This window comes from Boleophthalmus pectinirostris, unplaced genomic scaffold (assembly GCF_026225935.1).
Source record: "Boleophthalmus pectinirostris isolate CB_2022bp ecotype Guang Dong unplaced genomic scaffold, ASM2622593v1 HiC_scaffold_19, whole genome shotgun sequence".
Taxonomy (NCBI): domain Eukaryota; kingdom Metazoa; phylum Chordata; class Actinopteri; order Gobiiformes; family Gobiidae; genus Boleophthalmus; species Boleophthalmus pectinirostris.
Genome location: NW_026571140.1, coordinates 28819768 through 28839631, shown reverse-complemented (window position 1 = coordinate 28839631; position 19864 = coordinate 28819768). Strand labels below are relative to the sequence as shown.

The 19864-nt window shown below is 37.2% G+C and overlaps 1 protein-coding gene across 1 annotated transcript in view; it reads right to left on the bottom strand.

Annotated features, from left to right (window-relative positions):
- Positions 1–2717: 2717 nt before the first annotated feature.
- Positions 2718–19864, bottom strand: part of LOC110173036 (protein diaphanous homolog 3) — a 161459-nt gene continuing 144312 nt past the window's right edge. Inside the window, exon 30 of the mRNA XM_055154823.1 lies at positions 2718–4048. Coding sequence (XP_055010798.1) covers positions 3696–4048 — 353 coding nt within the window. The 3' untranslated portion in view covers positions 2718–3695. The remainder of the gene's footprint in view (positions 4049–19864) is intronic.

Genomic DNA, 19864 nt, shown 5'->3' with positions numbered 1-19864 from the left:
TGAATGACATAATACCTCCTCAGGTGTGTTTTTGACTAGGGAACAAAGTTATAACCTTTAATAATTGATAGAAATATTATCATTCCATTTGTATTTATTTAAAAAAATAAAATAAAATAAATAATAATAATAATAACTCTAACATGACATGGCACAAATAATTTCCTGTGAAACCTATTTTAAACAAATAAAAAACAGGATACAATAATAAAAAAATATGCATATGAAGAAATAAAAGAAACCACATATAGAGATGACTTGACTGTATGTGATTAAGTGCTCTGACTATTACTCAAACGCATTTCATTTCATCAGTACTGAGTGATTCTATGTCTGCCAATAAACTGAACCACAGAACATTTTTCTTTTCGTTTCGTGAATTGCAACTGTTGATCCCATTTGCACTTTTATTTACATCCGATACAAATCCTACGACACATTTCCAACTTCATCTCCAATCAAAGAGGTCTAGATTGCAATCTGCCACACAATATGTTTCCCAGCACTTTATTAGGCGCATAGATAAACCTCATGGCTGGAACACAGGGCTCTGAGTAATGAAGGCTCCCTCGGCATAACAAGACTGTAGCCTCCTTCTGCTCGCACTCTCCTCTCAATTTGCACCGCGTATGAGTTTAGGCGGTCATTTTCCTGATTTCTTTTCAAAGACAGAGGCTCTCACAGTTGCTGGAACAAAGTCTAATCACTTTTTGGATCTTGAAGACATGCAGCCAATTAACAAAATGTATTGTCAAAGCTTATGCAGAGCCAGGATCCTATTTCAAGACGGGCAGACATTCCACTAGCTCTTATCAAATGTAATAAAACAATTATAAAGTTCTCTTGGTGTTAGGAAAATTATTTTACGTTGTTCCGAAATTCTTTTTTGGAACGTTTGGTGACACTTTTGTAGGAGTGTTGCGACCTTAATCTTCTTAAAATCAGTTCTGCATTCTAATTTTGTTTTTTGTAAGATCATGCCAGAAAACACTGTACTAGGCAAAGGAGAACACCCACACGCTTAATCCTCCAGATCAAAATAATATTGATGCATTCTGGAAACACAGAAATTTGAGTATTTTTAGTGGAAATTATCTGTCATTTAAATACGAGGCTATTAACAAACCAAAGCAAAAACATAAGATACACTCACAATAATAGCAAATAATTACAGTAATCCTAAGTATTGATGTTGCTGTGGTATGGAATGGTAAAAAAGAAGAAAAAAAAAGATTATCATGATTTATGATTAATGAAAAGTAGCTAATAAGGGCTCAATTTTGTTCATTTTGTTGTTTAACTTTGTCACATTTTATGAATAAGTAAATAAGAATAAACATATCAGTCTTGTACTTTTTTATCTTGTTTTATATTTATATTTTATGCATTTCAGATTCCCCCTTACTTAATGTGCTGACACTTATTTAAGCCGAGCCCCCAAATGTACATTTAAAGAGGGTTTATTTTACTTCAATGGGATATTACCACATAACATATGTCAGGGTTCCCACTCTTTTTCACTGACAAAATTTCAAAACTTGTCCATGACTTTTTCATGAGGTAAAGTGAATTTTCCATGACTTTATGGCACCTATAGAATTGAGCATAGTTTTAGGGATAAATATGAAATGTTAACTCTTTCCACTCACCTTATGGTCTGGTATTATATATTTTTTAACATTCAGAATACTGTCAGGGCATTTATTGTTGTCTCTTTTAAACAAAAGGCGCAGGTGTTTGTAAATAATCATAATAACCTAATGATAACTTAACAGAATGCTGTAGTTGTGTGAAAGAGATATTAAAATTCTCTGACTTTTCCAAAACTTTCATTGAATTTACAAATTGCATTGACTTTTGTAGGCCTGGAAAATGACATTTTCAGTTTCCATGACTTTTCCAGGATTTCCATGACCGTGGGAACCCTGATATGTAGATCACCATGTTACCGTTAATGAATGAATAAAAAAAAATTATGATGATGATTTATGATTGATGAAAAGTAGCTAATAACATATGTTGGTTAATAATAAGGTGTTAACACAGTGAGAATTACAGTTGGACCTCAGCAAATAGCGTAACATTAAAAAGATCTTTTTCATGTTTTAAGACAGTACAAATCAGGTACAGTACTTTCAAGTGAATGAAGTGTAGAGAATGTGGCGATAGTCCAGGTAAGGTTACATTTCAAACTGGTAATAATGGTCCATTTACAGGCTGACAGGTGACCGCGCATGGACCTCATCATTACGTATCAGATTAAATGGCCTCTTGTCTCTGCTTCTGTCTCAGTTCTGGTGCCATCTGCAAAGTACAAGTCTGCAAAATCCCCCTGTGAATTAAACTGACACATTTGAAAAGTACAGTAGCTGTCATGTTAAGGGTGGTTTTGACGCGCTGATTCATTTGAATAAAAGGGTGATGAAAGTTCACACCTGTTCTTGAGAACTTTTTAGGATTTTTTTTCCTACATTTGCACAGTAAACTTAACTTATTACTTATAACTACTGGATATATATAGTGCCTTTCAAAACACCCAAAGCTCGATGGAAGTTGATTAAAAAATGTAAAAAAATAAAAAATCACAAAAGAATATTTATTTTGCATGTATTTTATTGTAAATGCAAACTATAAAAGTTATATAATTTCAATAGTTTTCTCTATGAAAAGCCTTAAGAAGTTACATTGTTTTTAGGTAATAATCGTCATTATAAAGTGATAATGACTAAATAGAAATGTTACAATTATTTAATTTTACCATCAAGAATTACTTTAAGTTGTTTTTAAGACTTTTGCTTATTAGAAAACACAAATAAAAGACAAGTTTCCAACAAAAGACAGAAAGACATTAAGGGATGATAGCAATAAAGAAAATAAGAAAAAAGCACATGTAAAAAAGATTCATATATTAGAAATAATATGGACGGCTAATACATCTAATTTGCATATCTTAAAATGCAATCAAAGTGCTTAGCTTCTGCACATTCCCTTTTAGAGAGAAAAAAAGCTTGTACATATGTTATGCTGCATATAGTTAAAGACATGTCAAAAGCTGTTAACTGTGAGTATCGGCTCTTAAAATGTACTTGGGTCAAAGTTTAAACCACTGTTCAACCACTGGAGTGTACCATTTACAAACAACTGGATTACATTCATTTTTAAGCACATAAAGTTTTCAGTACCCCTTATTTTGTTTGTCAAATGTGTTGCTACTGGTACTATGTTTGGTATGTTAACATTTAAAGTGCACTATGTAACTTTTCTAGTGCAGAGTCCACCACTGCTTGTCTACATGAAACTGTAATCAGCTTTTTTGAAACGTCAAGTCGAGTCACAGGTCAGATCTGTGGAGAGGTGACCCTGCTTACAGTAAGAATGCATAGGTTTAAGCAACAAAAATACCTGTAAATGACATAAATGCAAAATAGATAGAGAAGTTTAAAGCCATATTGTGGAATATTCTGGGTAAAGCAATAATAATAAGTCCATGGAGAAAAGCAGATAGTGGGAAATTTACACAGTGCAGTGTTAATAAAGGCTTTACAGGTTTGCCCATAAGTAGTAGAAGGTGTTGCTGTGTAACTATAATATTTGATAAGTAAGTCTTATCAAATTTATACAAAAAATATTCAAAAAGTATGAGCCAAAGCCTATTATTTTCAGTGTAAACAAGCAAATATTTGGTTTGTTTATTCTCACAGGGCCCTGAGTCTCGCCAGCAGTGCCTCCACATCTGTGTCTCCGTTGCTGACCGTCATGGCAGGTGTTGTTTGAATTACCGCCGGCTCTACCTGCACCTGTCTCTCTCTCTCCCCCCCTTTGATCACCTCTCTGTCGATCGCCCGCTCCCTGTCCGGCCCGAGACAGCTGCCGTGGCCGGGGGTGTGTTTGTTCCTCCGCCCCACCTCGGCCTTGGATCGTCCCGTAGATGGATGGGCCTCAGTCTCGTTATGAGCCTCCTTGAAAGGGGCAGTAGCTCTCAGCGCCTCGGGTCCTGCATTGATATTCTGCCGGGAGCGAGACCTTTGCAGTGGAGCTTTGTTGTTTTCTGAGCGAGAAAAACAGGGAAACAAAAGCGGTGAACACAAGTGAGGAAAACCACGAGAGCTGACTGGAAAATGTAAACAGGAGGGACGTATTAACAGGAAGCAAACAAGAGTGTTAATCAAATCACAGTATTAGTCATTACTGCAGGCAGAGTAAACTGACAGACAACAGCGCGTTTAAGGAGGTTTAAAGGTGCGTTGGGTAACTTTTCTGGTGGAGGGTCCGTCACCTGCTTGTTTCTATGGATGTGTCACTGCTCTGCTTTCGAATGTTCGACAGTATGACAACAAACACATTTACTTTACATTTATTCAGTTACAGGCCATTTTACAGGCCAAAAATACATAAAAAAAACATTCTGATCGTGAGTGGGGTTGTCTCTCCATTGGGAGGTGTACCGATATCCAAGTTTTACAATACGATATTATCACGGTCTGATGCTCACGGTACGATATTTATTGCGATATCATGGGGAAGCTCACGATATGGTGGAGAGGCTCACGATTAGGGATGTAACAATATCCAAACCTCTTGGTAGGATATTTTCATGATATACACCTCACAGTATGACATTTATTATAATATTTTGTGGAGGCTAAACAGCTAAAACTGCTTAATCTTGCTCTTAAAATGCCTTGACAAGACTTAATCCAAAAAAATAAAACTTAAAAGTGCTTAAAAATGTTATTTCTTCATGTAGTCTGCATTGAAATGGAGCAAAGGATCATGGTCTATGTAGTTCCCTCTGTCTTTTTTAGCCATTGTTGCACCGTAACTGTTTAATTTAAGCAAAGAGACTTATAATTCGATATCTTGTAATCGTCCACGATATTATTGTGAGAACTTTGACGATACAATATCACAATATTTTGGTTATTGTTACATCTCTACTCTCCATAGATCTAACCTGTAACTTGGTCTGGTTTACATGAAGATAGAAAAGTTTAATACTAGACTGTGAAACATTTCAGACAAAGCAATAACATGTCCCTTCATGAAGAAAAGCATTTGACGGACCCTCCACCAGAAAAGTTACACAGTGCACCTTTAAGCAGGTTTAAGCGAGCGCACAAGCATAGAAAGCAGAATATTAGAGACGGTGGATATAAGTAGAATAATGTGGTTCAATTCATTTCTTTTGTGTTACAAGTCTGGACAAAATGTTCCTCTTAAATACAAAAATAAACCAAGTGGACTGTGTGTGATGTAGTTGCCAAACTATGGTACAGAGGCGTCTTTATGTGTTGGTGTTTGGTAACGTTCACACACACTTCTATAACTTCTATAATAGATTTTGAGTCAGCGGAGGCGAACAAGTGAAGTATCAGTGCTATGTTACGTTATTACGGTGGCTGAATAAATGTCACTTCATTCTCAGGGAATCAGAAGTGCACTGTGAACATACACTGTTAACATAAACGTATTGAAGTGAATAATTAGAACGCTCAAAATGCATACGGTAAGTGAGGAATTACTAAAAAAAAAATGACTTAGTTTAAAATGAGCTACCTCTTTTTTCACATATTTAAAACAAAAATCAAATCCATACATCAAATACATAGAGTTAAGAGTTGTCAGAGTACATCTTTCAAGCACTCTGTCACTTTTTTAACTTGTACTCCATCTATGCCACACAGTTGCGTAGATGGATCACACCTCAAGTAAGGGGGCAATAACAGCAAAGGCTTAAAAAGTGCAAACACGAGCGTTAATCAAATTACATGAGTCATTACACGAGAGGCCAATGAAGCCAACACACACACACGCGAAGCACATCTGAAGTGATCAGCCCACGAAGAGGCCACCATCAGAGGAAGCATGTACAGACTGCGAGATAAGGACAGATCAGGAGCCGCAGACAGTGGCACGCCGCCAGCCCAATATGATGAAATGGATATGCCTGATCAACCACAACAGAAACTCAATAAGGCTGTACATCCCGCGCTTTTCCAGTCTCCCATTTGCCCCCCTCCCCTTCCCCTCATCATACTTCCTCCTGCCTAGTCATCCCACCACCCACTCCATTTCAATTTCAGTCAATCCAAATAATTTATCCATTACAGTGAAGTTCTGTCGCGGCCTGAATGCCAATGTAAACAACATGAATAAAAGTAACATTTGTTTGCGGTTTAATACATGTAATGCAGAAGACTGGACAAATGGATTTTATATATTAACAATAACACAACACATTTAATAAAATAACATGACAAGATGAAGTCAAAGTGGCTGAACTGGGCTGGACTGAAGAGTAGAAGCTAAAGGCAATATCTAAAAATAATAATAATCTATCTATTAAAGCAAGGAACGTCTGTCTAATCTCTGTTTGTTTGCCTGCTCCACGTGTAACTCTAACTCCAGCTCAGTGCAGTGCCAACTCCCATCTTATTGACACATGAAAATGAAAACATGAATGGGAAATGTACTCAATAGATGAAATGGGTAGGATTTTTATCTTGAATGAATATAAATAATTTATCTTATATTTCATCTGTCCCGTCCTACGCTTGCACTTTTCACAATCACAACACAACGCACAGTCAAAACAAAGTTCTCACAGCAGCACAATCTCAAAACCAGCCCTATTTTTGAGCTATAAAACCACCTGTAACTGAATACCTGTATAAATAAATGTGCATACTAGTAATAATAATAATCATATAGTGGTTTAAAAAGGGAATTTGTTGAGCAGTGCCACAAAAAGACACCAGTGTTGGTTCTTTCAGTATTAAGGAGCAAGGTGCAACATTACACAGAAATTAACTTTCTTCTAAACCACATTGCTAAAAAGTAGAAAATAATTTGTCAAAAAACAGCTTGCAAAGGAATCACAATAACTACCAAGCTATATCATATTGGGCATAACACATTTCTGTATCTCATACTAAATCTGACACAAAATCAGAACTAATTATTAATGATAGTTTTGCAATGAAAATGTTATATGAGTCTTAACAAAAGTCCAATTATAAATATTTAGCCAACATTTATCTGATACATTTTGACAGTTTCTTGGTGATTTCTTGTGTGTTCAGAGCATAGACAGCATAAAGAAGTGGACTAAGGGAGTGTGACATTACCCATAGAATTTTAAATAGGTGAATTTGGAGCCAGTTCCATATTAGGAGTAGGAATTTATTTAGAGAGAAAATAGTGAAATGAAAAACATCAGGATCATGTAGGGCAGGTTAATAAGAACATTTTAAGACCAAAATAACGAGGCTCACAGCAGTAACAGAGAGAGAGGAGTCCATTTATCAATGTAAAGTCAATTGGAGCGTCTCCATGCTCACTTTGAATTTGGAAGGCGACGAATAGCGAGTTGGCTGTCCATTTATATATACAGTCTATGGATCTGAGTGCATAACATTGTACTCAGGTAAATGTAGCCGTGGAGTACATGATTTGAATTCAGAGTTTCATTCAGCTGATGCCCACCTTTGCTTTAAAAACAGGGGCTCACGGAGAGACGGACGGGGGGACGGAGCAGCGGCCCCCATCCGCCCTGCGTTCTGCATTATAATCCCTCTGAGTGGATCGCAGACTTCATCATCAGTATGTGCGCGCTGGAAGCCACGGCCCAATCCATATTCATGTGACCTTGAGCGGCGATGCTGAGAGGAGTGGCGCGAGAAAGACACCGACCAACGCTGCATTTAAAGTTTCCACAGAACCAAAAAAAAAAAAAAAAAAAAATGTTGAGAGAAAAAAATGAAGCTGGAGGAACACAACGGTGCAGAACAGTACGACCCGCTCCGTCAGCCAATAGGTAATGAGTTTGGAGCGTGGCCAGTCAGTCATGACAGTGTGTTTTATGGGCTGCGCTGACAAATGACAAGGAACGTCCCTGAATGCAACCTCTGACAAATAAATAAGGATAAAAGCGGGAAAGAGGAGATGGAACAGGCTGAGGATTAAAGTAAAGAAATAGTGCAGTTGCTGGATCACACATGAATGAAATGACTGATGGAAAAATGTATTGATGGGAAATGATTACATTGTATACTACACGGCTGAATTTATGTGGCGAAGTACCATCTTTACTGAGCTGAACATTGGCTTGGTGTCTGGACAAACTGTACGTCATTTGCTTTTTTCACAGTATGTAATTAGAATATGAGACAGGAATTCATATGAAAGTACAATAGAAGTGGGTGATATGCCAAAAATTAACATGTTGATTTTCTCAGAGCCAGATTAAAATTTTATCACAAATCATATAGTTTGTAAAATCCCTGATTCGTCGAGGTAGGATGCAAAGGAGAAATTCAGTTCTGTCAGCTGGACCAATTGGATTAAATTTCTCCTTTGCCACAAATCAGATAATAATAATTAAAATAAATAAATAAATAAAAATACATACATAACACTTGTATAGCACTTTTCAAGATACTCAAAGATGCTTTACATCAGGGGCCTCCAACCTTTTTCCTCCTGTGAGCTACTTTCGGTAAAACGAAAATGCCAGAGAGCTACTAATTTTAGCAGTTGCCAGAAATTTGGTAAATATAAGAGCCATGGTAAGCCGAAGAGAACAGTTTGGCGTCTACAAAACATAAAACATTATCCAATTATCAGTGCACAAAATTAGGCATCAAAATTATACATTTACAAAGGAAATAGGTATTTATTCTATCAAATTTGAGTTATTCAGCGCCATATGTATAATTCAAAGATCCCTTGCTGAGCTACTTTACATGAAGAAACAAAGAGAAACAGCAGAATCAAAGTATTAGTATCTTTAGATTGTCCTGAAGAGGTAACTAAGTTCATCTGCTTCATCTGAAAGTTCACACTTCATTGCAATTGTTTAAATCCACCTGTCAGAGCATTCAGAGCATTGCTGAGACTGACCACTAGGAGGTGTTGGTGGAAAAAGTGTCTTTGAGCACAGAGCTGTCCTCGAGTTGTGTAATTATTTTGTGTGTTGTCTGTGTGTCTCTGCTCTCCCATGACTCCAGGTGACGGCCAGCCCCGATGCACACAGGCGTCAGTCAGCTGGGCTTAAAAGGCAGAGAGCGCAGCAGCTCAGTGGTGACTGTGTCCTTGTTCAGTCCAGACTAGTTTCTGTTCATGTTTACATTTTGTTTTTTGCACTTTTTGTAAATGAATCATTGATCATTGTTTTTTGTGCTCGCCATCATTGTCCATCATTTCTATTCAAACCTATTTCTATTCAAAACTACCCTAGACCAGCCCAGCATGTTACAAAGAGAAAATTTTTTCATCACAATATGTGGATTTTACCAAAATAACATATTGTCGCATGAATGAGATCATGATCAAATTTGTTTTACCATTTCGCCCAAGCCTTTCTCATCTCGGTCATTCTCTTTCTGAGGTGGTGTTGTGCAAATGTCTTCCATAAAATAGCTCAATACTGATATGGTAATATGGTCACATTTTTATATAGCGCTTTTCCACCTTCAAGGCACTCAAAGTGCTTTACGTCAAGGAACCACTCACCCATTCACACAAACATTCATATACCAGTGTACGCAGGCACTGGGGGCAAGGTGAGTTAAGTGTCTTGCCCAGTAGATCTGATCGCTCAACCAATGACGTTTATGTTGACAGTGGGATTCAAACTGCCAACCTTCAGATAAGTCGACAAACAATTTACTAACGGAGCTACTGTCACCCAGTATATATAATAGCAGATTAGAATTGTATTAAAACAATCCAAAAATGTAATATAGAAAAATGCAAGACAAAGATTTAAAAAAAAAACTTTCAATTGTAGTACTTTTGGACAATATGTTGCATAGGGCCACCATCACAAAGTTAGAAACAGCTCTTTACAGTATGGCCTATCAGAAGACCATACATTTAGGGAGAGAAAAAGGCATATCACACAGAGCAGCACTTGTTAGGCAAACTAAAGGATTGGGGGATGAAATGAGTACACTGTGTCTCCGTGCTGCTTCTGACTGATCATTTACCACGGCTCAAAGTCTCCTCTCATTATCCCACCCCACCCGGCTTTCTCTTTTCTCTTGGTGCAGCCTCAATTGTAAAAAAAAAAAAAAAAAGAGACAATTATTCCCACAAAAAGACATACTCCGCCTTACACCCTGATCTTCTCCTCCTCTCCTCTAAAAACCTGTCATCTGCCCCCACACGATCTACACCAGGCACAATCAGCAGCAAGAACCACAAATCTCACTGTGGAGTATACACAGAAAATTGCCATGCTAGAAGAAAGATATTTTGTTTGAGTAACTATAGGAAACTGGCTACATGATAATCTCGTCACATTTGAAAGAAAAGTATAGTCTATATATTCACGCCGTGTTCCTCTCTGCTCTGAAAATAGTTAAGTATTGACATTTTTCACAGTACCAAACATTTCTGTTTTGAATTCAGCTCAGAATGTCCAAACCCTGAATGTAACGTGCACATGGAACATGTACTGATATATTGGGCCGATGTTTGCACTTTTTAGCATATCAGCTATTGGCCTTGAATCTCCAGCACAGGCTGTTTGGTCTGACCAGCTGCCTAAAAACGTGTATAAAGCTTCATTTGAGCACTTCATTTGAAGAGGACACTGCACGGAATGAGACTACACTGCTCTCCTATCCAGTTTGTAGTAAAACAGGGTGGTAGATGAGTTTGTTTGAATTTAAATGATATACTTTGGTAAAAAACAATTCAAAACTGCTTATCGGTAGACCTTATTGGCCATCAGTTTCTGTGGGTTCTAAACAGTGTCGTGATGAAAAAACCCATACAGGTTGATTGCTAGTGTTTTTACCCATTCACAGCACACAGAAATAAAATTAAATATGTACTAGGGCTGGGAGAATATTCCTATTAAAAATGATTTTAATATTAATTTCATGAACTAAATTAATCAGTCTATATTTATGGACCTTTTACAACACTCGAGGTGACCATAGTGCTTTCCAGTTAAACAAAGCAGATCATGTGCTCCTCCCAAGTCTCAACTCCGCCCCAAACAGTGAATGATGAAAAAGACCTAAGGCTGATTACTTACTTGCAATGACAGGATTGCAATTAGTAGATTAGATTTTAAAATCTAATGAATTCCACATCCTTGGTCTGTATTATATGAGGGACCCACGTACGCGATGGTGGGAGAAGAGGCTGAACTGCCACCTGTTGTAAGCAACAGACTCCACTTGATCAAATTTGGAACAGTTTATAATTCATCTGTACAGGGAAAAAATAATAATTTTACTGTATTAATCAGGGAGTCATTGCAAAGCGGCCATTTAATTTTATTTAATTTTTTTCTCAAGGTGCTTTGGGATATTGATTTGGCAAGCTCCACTCAGATGCTCGCTGTGATAGAACAACCCCATTCTGAATTAGTATAGATCAAAATTACAAAATTATCAAACAGGTGGTAGATGTTGATAATAAAAATTGAGAAATGTTGTTTGTAATTGTCAGCTTTTTGTGTTGCAAATCTACAATAGGTGTTTTTATTTAACCAGGATGTCTTTATAACATGAGCCAAGTACGTTCTGTGTGCTGGAAGATTCATATAAATGTAAGAAATGTTAGGTTCATTCAAAACTTATGACCTGGGACCTTTTTCTTGTTGTGCTCCTGTATAACCTTTTTCTTGATTTTTGTGCCTAGTGCTTTTATATAAAGTGATTTAATGAATGTATTTCAGTCAAATCTAAGCATAGAGGTAGAGGGCACAATTTGGTGTCAGTCTGAAATCTGGATAAAAGAAGGGCATCCAGATTAAAACCTACAAGCAATCGATAAGCAATTCACTGCACATTTGGAAGCAGAACATTTAAAGGGCCTTTATGACGCCATTTTCTGATCTGTTATAATGCTGGTTCTACTGTCAAAATGAAAACACTCTGTTCCACCTTGTGATGTCATATGGTAATACAGAAAGTGCTCCACTGTGTTTTAAAATGGCTTTTTAAATCATTTCGATACAAACACAACTCCAGGTATGACTTTGATGAGGTAAGACACACTCTTGTCATATGGTAACAAGAGTAAATTTTGTTTAATACAGGACCTGCCGCTGCTGTACAACATCAGAAAGAGAAAAATCAGATGTACAGATGATAAGACTTTTTGGACTTTTTAATATTACATACACCAAGAACGATCACCTATAAGTTCTATACAGAGAAGAGTATTTCCCTTAAAAATGTGTATAGCTTTTGTTGACCTTGGCTTTGTGGTTCTCTGCCATCTATCTAAATCCAGCATTTCCAAATACTCCATTTAAAGTACATGCCCTTGAAAATATAAAAGCTTACTGCCTCGGTTATTGCTTTTGCCATAAAAAAAAAAGCTCATATCCTTTGTGTTGTTTCTTTGCTTAAAGTTGAGAGTTGACGCCGTTATTGTAGGATTTTGTTTTCTCAAAGTTGACCTCTTTGAACATTGCTTTTATTTATCGTACGATTACATATTGCATTGTCTTTTTGTGATTTTTACTACTATAAATCATGAGGAGCCTAATACGTTTTCTGAGAACCAAAGCATCTTTCATTTGTTCACAGTACTTTTGCGTGTAGAATAAGTGGTTACATTTTTATTATAACGCACATATGAAGGTCACAGCGCTGAATGAGATGATGAGCAAAAATAATGTTATATTTCTTTTGATAGCCTGAAAATGCATAGCTTAAATAAAATGTTTGCATTGCTAGGAAACTATTTTGCATTTTAAAAGCTCCCATGAGTTTAATTTAGTCAATAAAAAAAAAAAAAAAACACACCTTTATCTCATAGTGCTCACTTTACACAAGATTTTTCTTTCAAGTAAACAAACAAACAAAAACTATTGATGTGACTCACTAATTAAAGTTAAATAAATATGCAGAAAATGTAAATGTTAAGATAGGCTCCATGGTAGAAAAGTGGCAAACATTATCAAGCTTTCTGTGTGAACTCTATGCGCTCAATGCATGATCCAAGCATCAAGTCGAGCTGTGTGACATATCTGCCAATATTAATGTTAATATTAATGTATTCGGTTACTATATACGCTATTATAGACACTTTTTAATGCTTAAAGGCCCCATATTAATCTATTTTATGATCTGTCTTAGGAGTTCTTCTCTCAAACAGAAAATATATTGAGTATAATGAGCTTTAGAAATGCAGAGGCAACAAAGGAGGTAACAAAACTAACTACTAACTAAACTAACATGGATAAAAGCTCAAGAGTCAATTTTATGTAATATAAGACCTTTAAATTGTGGTTAAAGGAAATAATAATAATTCTATGTGAATGAATGAAGGGTTGAGACAACTGAACTGACCTCCATGAGAAAATTGGCAAGAGAAAGCCTGTATTTGCAGAGACTTCAGCTACATGTCACCCCAATCGACCACGGATGAAAATTAGATCATTAATGCACACTGCCCGATTCAAGTAAGTAAACTAAAAAAATAAACTAAACAACACAGTGCCCAGATAATTTCCCCTGTGCATCAATAAAGTTTGTCTAAGTCTAGAAAGGAGGAGGGAGAAGAATAAATGTTATACTATTACTATCTACTCGTCCTCCCTGCCATTATAAATCCTGCCTGGGGTTTTCTATGTGCAAATATCTGTGAAGTAAAAGATCACATTTCCCATATAGGATTGTTTGCTCCATTTAAATGTGCTACTTTGACAGACTCTGATGAGCTTCTTACTCATCCCCTGCCTGCGCCCGCCTTCGCTCCTATTGAAGTTTTGGAGAAGTTAGCAGGCACGCCGCGCTAGGGACGAATCCGCACAGCATAGAGGGACTCACTCAAGTCTGGACCAATGCACCAGCTCTCCTTGTTCTCCTCCTTTTTCCTCTCACTGTTGAAGCATCGCGGGCTGCCAGCATCATAGTGACAATTAACTTGTCTACAAAAAGTGATAAATGAAAAGCAGGATGCAGTCAAGCATGTAGGAAGAAGCTAGAGATTTCAAATGTGTCAAGATGGACAAAATACCATTGGGCTAAACTAGCTGCACATCACAGCTGCGATTTGTCTGTCCTTTACTTGGCTACGAGGTGAGATGGGGAAAGAAAAACAACAGTAAAAGACGCAAGAGTGAAAATGTGGTCTCTTCAAGATCTTATGAGTAGATTTGCCATAAAATGTGACTCACCCCAGTTTACACCGAAGCGTAACAGCACGTAAGCACAGCAGCACAGCATACACGCAGGTATCACTTTCCATGTTAACTGGTTGGACAATTTACACCAGGAGTGTCTTACATGCGTCCAACAGCCATCATTTTGCTACGTGCTGCTTAAATTAGGTTGGAGTTCAAATTTTGCAGTGTTGGTGGAGCGTCTCCAGGTTTTTTAGCAGTGAAAAGACAGGAAATGGGCACTTCCAATGCTCTTTCAAAATATGTTCTCTGAAACCACTAGAGTCACGTGAACAGCAACTTCACAAGAAGAACTTCTCAAGGATGCAGACAAAAAAAGTGAAATGGTGAGTATCTTAATTAATGCGAGCACCACAGATACGGCTCATTATCGCTGCAAAGCATCGTCTCTCTTGTTGTCAATGTTTGTTTTGTGATTTAAAACATAATTCATCCAATCAACAATGAATACATAAGGAATGTAAAAAGTTTAGTGTTTAAATGTGACACCAGAGGCTGGTGTCACATTTAAACTGCATCTGGTGTAATCTGAAGTTTTTAAAAGTAGAAGTGTATGCAGCTCTGCCTACGTTATGTGCTGTAAAGTAAATTCCGGATTACGACTAGCATGATTGACGCAAATTCAGCAAATAACTCAAATTGGGAATGACGTGTCTTTTACTAACAGCTCTGTTATGAGGAAAACAAAATTAATCTAAACATAATTCATGATTAAAAAGTCTATTTATAAGATTACAATGAAGCTATTTTAGCTTAGTGAATTTAGTTTAATAATATAATACAGAACAGTAGTCTCTGTTCCTGCGAAATTGATTAGACCTGTTAACTCCGGTGAAGAATTGCCATAAACTTTCTAGTCCTTTTTAGCTCTAGTTAGTTCAAGTTAGTCTTCCCTAGACCTTATGTATAGTTCTACTGATTTTGGATTTTGGTTAAGAACTGGGTGGAGAGAATGAGAATGAGAAAGCCAATTAAATTTTTGAAATGTGTTAAAACTCGCATCGACATAAAAAGCTCAAACTTTCCTGAAGCCAGAACATGGTACAGTATGTCAATGAGGAGAAACACTGTGTAACAGTATGGTGAAGACATTGATTCTGCGGTTTTGCAAAACAATAAAAATCATACCAAACAGATGGAAATGTTGGAAAATATCATCACGACTTTGAGCCACAGTAGATTGCAAAACGTCTGATAGAATGGCATTTTGTGGTGATATAAAAAAGGGTGGGAAAAGTGTTTTTAATCTGCAAATAGCTACGCCGAGGAATTCACATTTTCCTCTTGTCAGATCATTTGGTCCATTTGCATTTGCCACTTCAAATACAGATGCAGATGAGCATTCGCCTCTCATCTCTCACTCCCCTCTCCCCCCTCTCTCCTTCGCTCTTATGAAGTTGCCAGTATTTGATCACTTTAAGAAGAGAGCAGTCAGGCAAATATACAGGCAGTGTGAAGTGACTTTTTTTTCCCTTTCGGCGCAATGACTGGCACAACGAGTCGGAAGTTAGGGAGATCAAACGCACACTTCCACACACGCCATAAATCACAACATAGCTAGCCCCGCTTGGCAGTTTACTTGAAGGTTTTGTCTATTAGCGACTGTTTGGCCTCAGTTTTTAAGCATTTACAAGCAGAAATGACAGGGGTGTGAAAATGCAAGATTAACTGCACACCAGAGACTTCCCTTTTTAAACTTTAAACGAGATTTTGATCCCCCAAAGATAGCTACTGAACTGGAACAACCTCAACCAGCTCTGGCAGAGATTGTATGGATTTATTCAGCACCTTAGCAGAGTCTAAAATGGTTTATAAATCATTAATCATCTGGTGGTAGCCATCTGAAAAAGACCTTGTGGCATGTTGGATTTCAAAGAGTGAAGTCTTACTGTACAGCATGGAGCTAGAGCTGTATACAGCACAGTAACAGAAACGCTGACATGACAAGTTAAAACGCAAAGGCCGTGGGTTTCAGAAAAATTAGCCGAGTTGCCATAATGATTAATAATTCAAAGCTAAATATTTTCTCTTTTGATTAGTGTAAAGTCTTCAAAATGGCACATAAACAAGAAGTTGCAACACAGATTAATTTGTAAAATAGAAAATAAATAATGCACACATCAAAACTAAATATGATCCTTTGTACGAACTCAAAATGGCATCCATAGCAACAAGCGTCATGTGACTGAAATCCCTGTGATGAATAGTAAAGGCCTGGAAAAGGCTCCCACTTGTAAATACCTTTTTTATTCCATTCTCAGGAGAGTTTCACTACATCATATTTTTAGTATATGTGAGATGTTGACTCGTTCTGCTTGTTATCACACTTGTGCGCATTAGCAAAGCTGTAATTAAAGATCATTACCTGGCATCACACCAAACTCTAAAAGATTGGTCCCTTGCGTTAAATAAAATGTATCTTAAAAACACTTGGAGGTGAAAGGCAAAAGCAGGACAAGAGAGTAAAACTTTTCCAACTATTTGATTTGCGATTTGAAACAACACAAAATGAAGAGTAGCGGCGCTAAAGGAGAAAATAGGAGAGGTGTGTAGATGGGATTGTTGAGAAAGCACTATAACTATCTGCAGTGGATAATGCTCAAACCACTAGTGTTAAAAGTAAGTGAAGCCTGCCCTACCCTAATGCATAACAAAATGTTTTCTTTTGTTGAACTGTAATTTGGACTCCACTTCTCTCCCACATTTAACGACCTCAAAAGAAAGAGTCAGTGGAAGGCTTTCAGGAGAGAAGAGGGAGCAGCCATGACTGGAATAAACAAACCCCTCCAACAAATAAAGCAAGACAATGATATTGATGACTAAATAATTAACTGTAGCATCCTTGAAAGCAAGTATCTTATTTTGACAAGTGTGCCGTTAGCTAATAGTTTGATTCATTCTAAGAGAGACACCACTCATCACATTATTTTTTAAAGCTTAAACCTAATATTGAAAAAGGAATCAGCTCTTTTTGTTTTAGTTTTTTTCATTTGTGCCTACGAGTGTAACTGATAAAGAAAATAAAATTGGGAAACAAAGTAAAGTGCAGTGGATGTATTCTGGTCATGGTAAAAACAGGAGGAGAAAACAGGAGAGAGAAGAAATGACACCTTACATGCAGCAGAATAAAGATCACTCAAACATGCACAAATCACTCTAAATACAATTTTGAGTGAGTGAATGAGAAGGTGAAACAATTATGAGATGGTCAAAGGTTCTGAAAAGTCAGTTTTGCACAATAGTTCATCCAATAGCTACATGGACATCAACTAAGGAGTGGTCTGTATAAATGCTTTCATATTCACATCATATTCAGCCGTCACATATTCCACCAATGTTTACTACTGACCTACAATGAGAGAAATCTCCTCCCAAGTAAAAAAACAAAAAACAAAACAACAACTATAAACGCCAGATTAACAACACATTTAACTACACCTCAGCATGGCACCACCAGATCAATCTGTGACTAATTTGTTTTTTGAAGGCCGCGATAACAGCTTAGTTAAAGGAAGAAAGGGGCCAGTACTTTGACATTTATAGGTCACGCGCTCTGACTCACAACAAGTACTTGTAAATTTTCTCGAACTGGACATGATGAAGCACAAACCAGGCTCCAGACATGATATCGAGACATATGGTAATTGCAGCGTGTAAAATTATTCTGAAATGTTAATAAGGTGATTCTGACACAGCCCGTGAGTCACAGTTTAGGTTGGCCCTTAAAATCAATGATGTCTACAGTGATATGGTAGATAGAGGAACTGAGCTAGTGTCTAAAGTCTGTGAACCAAGGCCACAGTGAGCTGCAGTCGAGCGTGACATTACGTTAACACGCCTTAGCACCCTGAACAATGCTTCAAAAGAACAACTGGTTTTCTCCCAATAGTCCTTCTCTGCATCCCAAGTTCAAAGTGACATATTAAGAAAATGTATTCAATTACTTGGATTCAAAGGTGAATTTAATTTAGAAAATAAATATACATGAGTGAGAGCATACCCCCAATGTAAAAGGAATGCTTTGTTGTATTCTTAGAGTGTAAACAGACATAGTTAACCCACAAGCCGCTGCGTTCCAAATAGGAAGTGAGCATGTGCACACTTTTGGCTCCAGCGACTCACCACATCACTTTGTACTGAGAAACTGTCACCCACCTCTCTTTAACTACTGCTGTTGTTGCAAAACAGTTAATGGGTCAACTTGCTAATAGAAATTATCACGTTAAACATTTGTGAATGTACTTTTAAAGAAGTTTTGGGTTCGTAGTTTTGAAAATATGCTTGGATTTCTATTTTATTTATTGTTTGTTTATTGTGTCTATAAACCCTTGATAGTATAACAAAAGGCCTGTTACAATAATTACTATATGGACTTATTGTTCAATATATGAAAACTGGAACAATATATTTTTGGGGTCAGTATTATTGTGAGTACTTTGCTTTTCTTTGCACTACTGGGAAATTTTTTTTATGTTTTGACTATACGAAAAGATTTAAGCCATAATAACTTCTATGACTCATTATATATGCAAACTAAGTTCTAAAGTGTTTGATTCTGCTGTTTACTTTTGCAGTATTATCATTATCATTTATATTTACTTTAGAAATATATCGCACTTCAATATCAGGCCCAGTAACAACAAGCAAGGATAATATACACTCTCATATTCATTGACATCAAAGAGTTTAGAGTCCTTAAAGAGTCTTTCTGTTTGAAAAGAAACATCTTCCCCTAAGCCTCATTAGCGCGTGCTATACAAATAAAAACAAAATTGATGTGAAAACACCTGGGAAGACTTTAATTTCTCTGTAAGTTTCTCCCCATAGTTTTCCAGCATGTCTTTGCTCTGGTCAGTAACAATTAACGGTCACATTTAAGTGGGCAAGAAACACGAAAATATGTTCACAAACCACACAAAAACAAGGTCCTGTATTACAAAGAGGAGATCTACTGGCAGATGGCTACAGCCGCCTGGGCTTTTACTCCTGCTTTAGTCTAATTATATCTACAAGCAGGGTAATGGACTGCGAATGTTTCGGCATAGAGGGGCACCATCACTTCCTGGTATTTCTCTACTGCTGTCTTTCATACACATATAACTTCAGATAGACAGACATTTAGTGCATAGAAAACAAACAACAAACCGTAGTGCACTTTTCTAATAAGACTATTTTACAGAAACAAGTGTTGAGGCTGTGTGTGGTGCAGCCTTGAGCATGAATTAAACATGCCTTGGTTTTTCAGGTGGTGCTACCTGTTGTTGTTTGTGAGGTTAGAGCTGGTAAATATCCCCAGCAGTCATAGTTTCTCATTGCATATGCATTTCCCCCTCAGTCAGTTTCACACTAACTACGGCCTACCTACCGCCTTCTTCAGCAGTGTGCGCCTGTCACACCGCGTGAGGGGAAATATTGATCTTTCTCATGCCTGCTTCCAGACACGTCTCCGCCAATCACACTGGCAGACAGACAAACAGACAGCATAGCAAATTCAGCTTTAGCTTGTCATCGGAGTAAGTCGGATTAATGAACTGGTTGACTGAGGAGAAGCCTAAATGATGAATGAGCAGCGTAGTTGTGCATAGACTTTCTCCGCTCGGCTGTAAACACATGCACAAGACAGCCATTTGTATCCATTTCAAGGGACCATCCCAGGAAATCGGTACAGAATGTGATTCACTGTCATCTGCATTTAGTTAGTAACAAGGA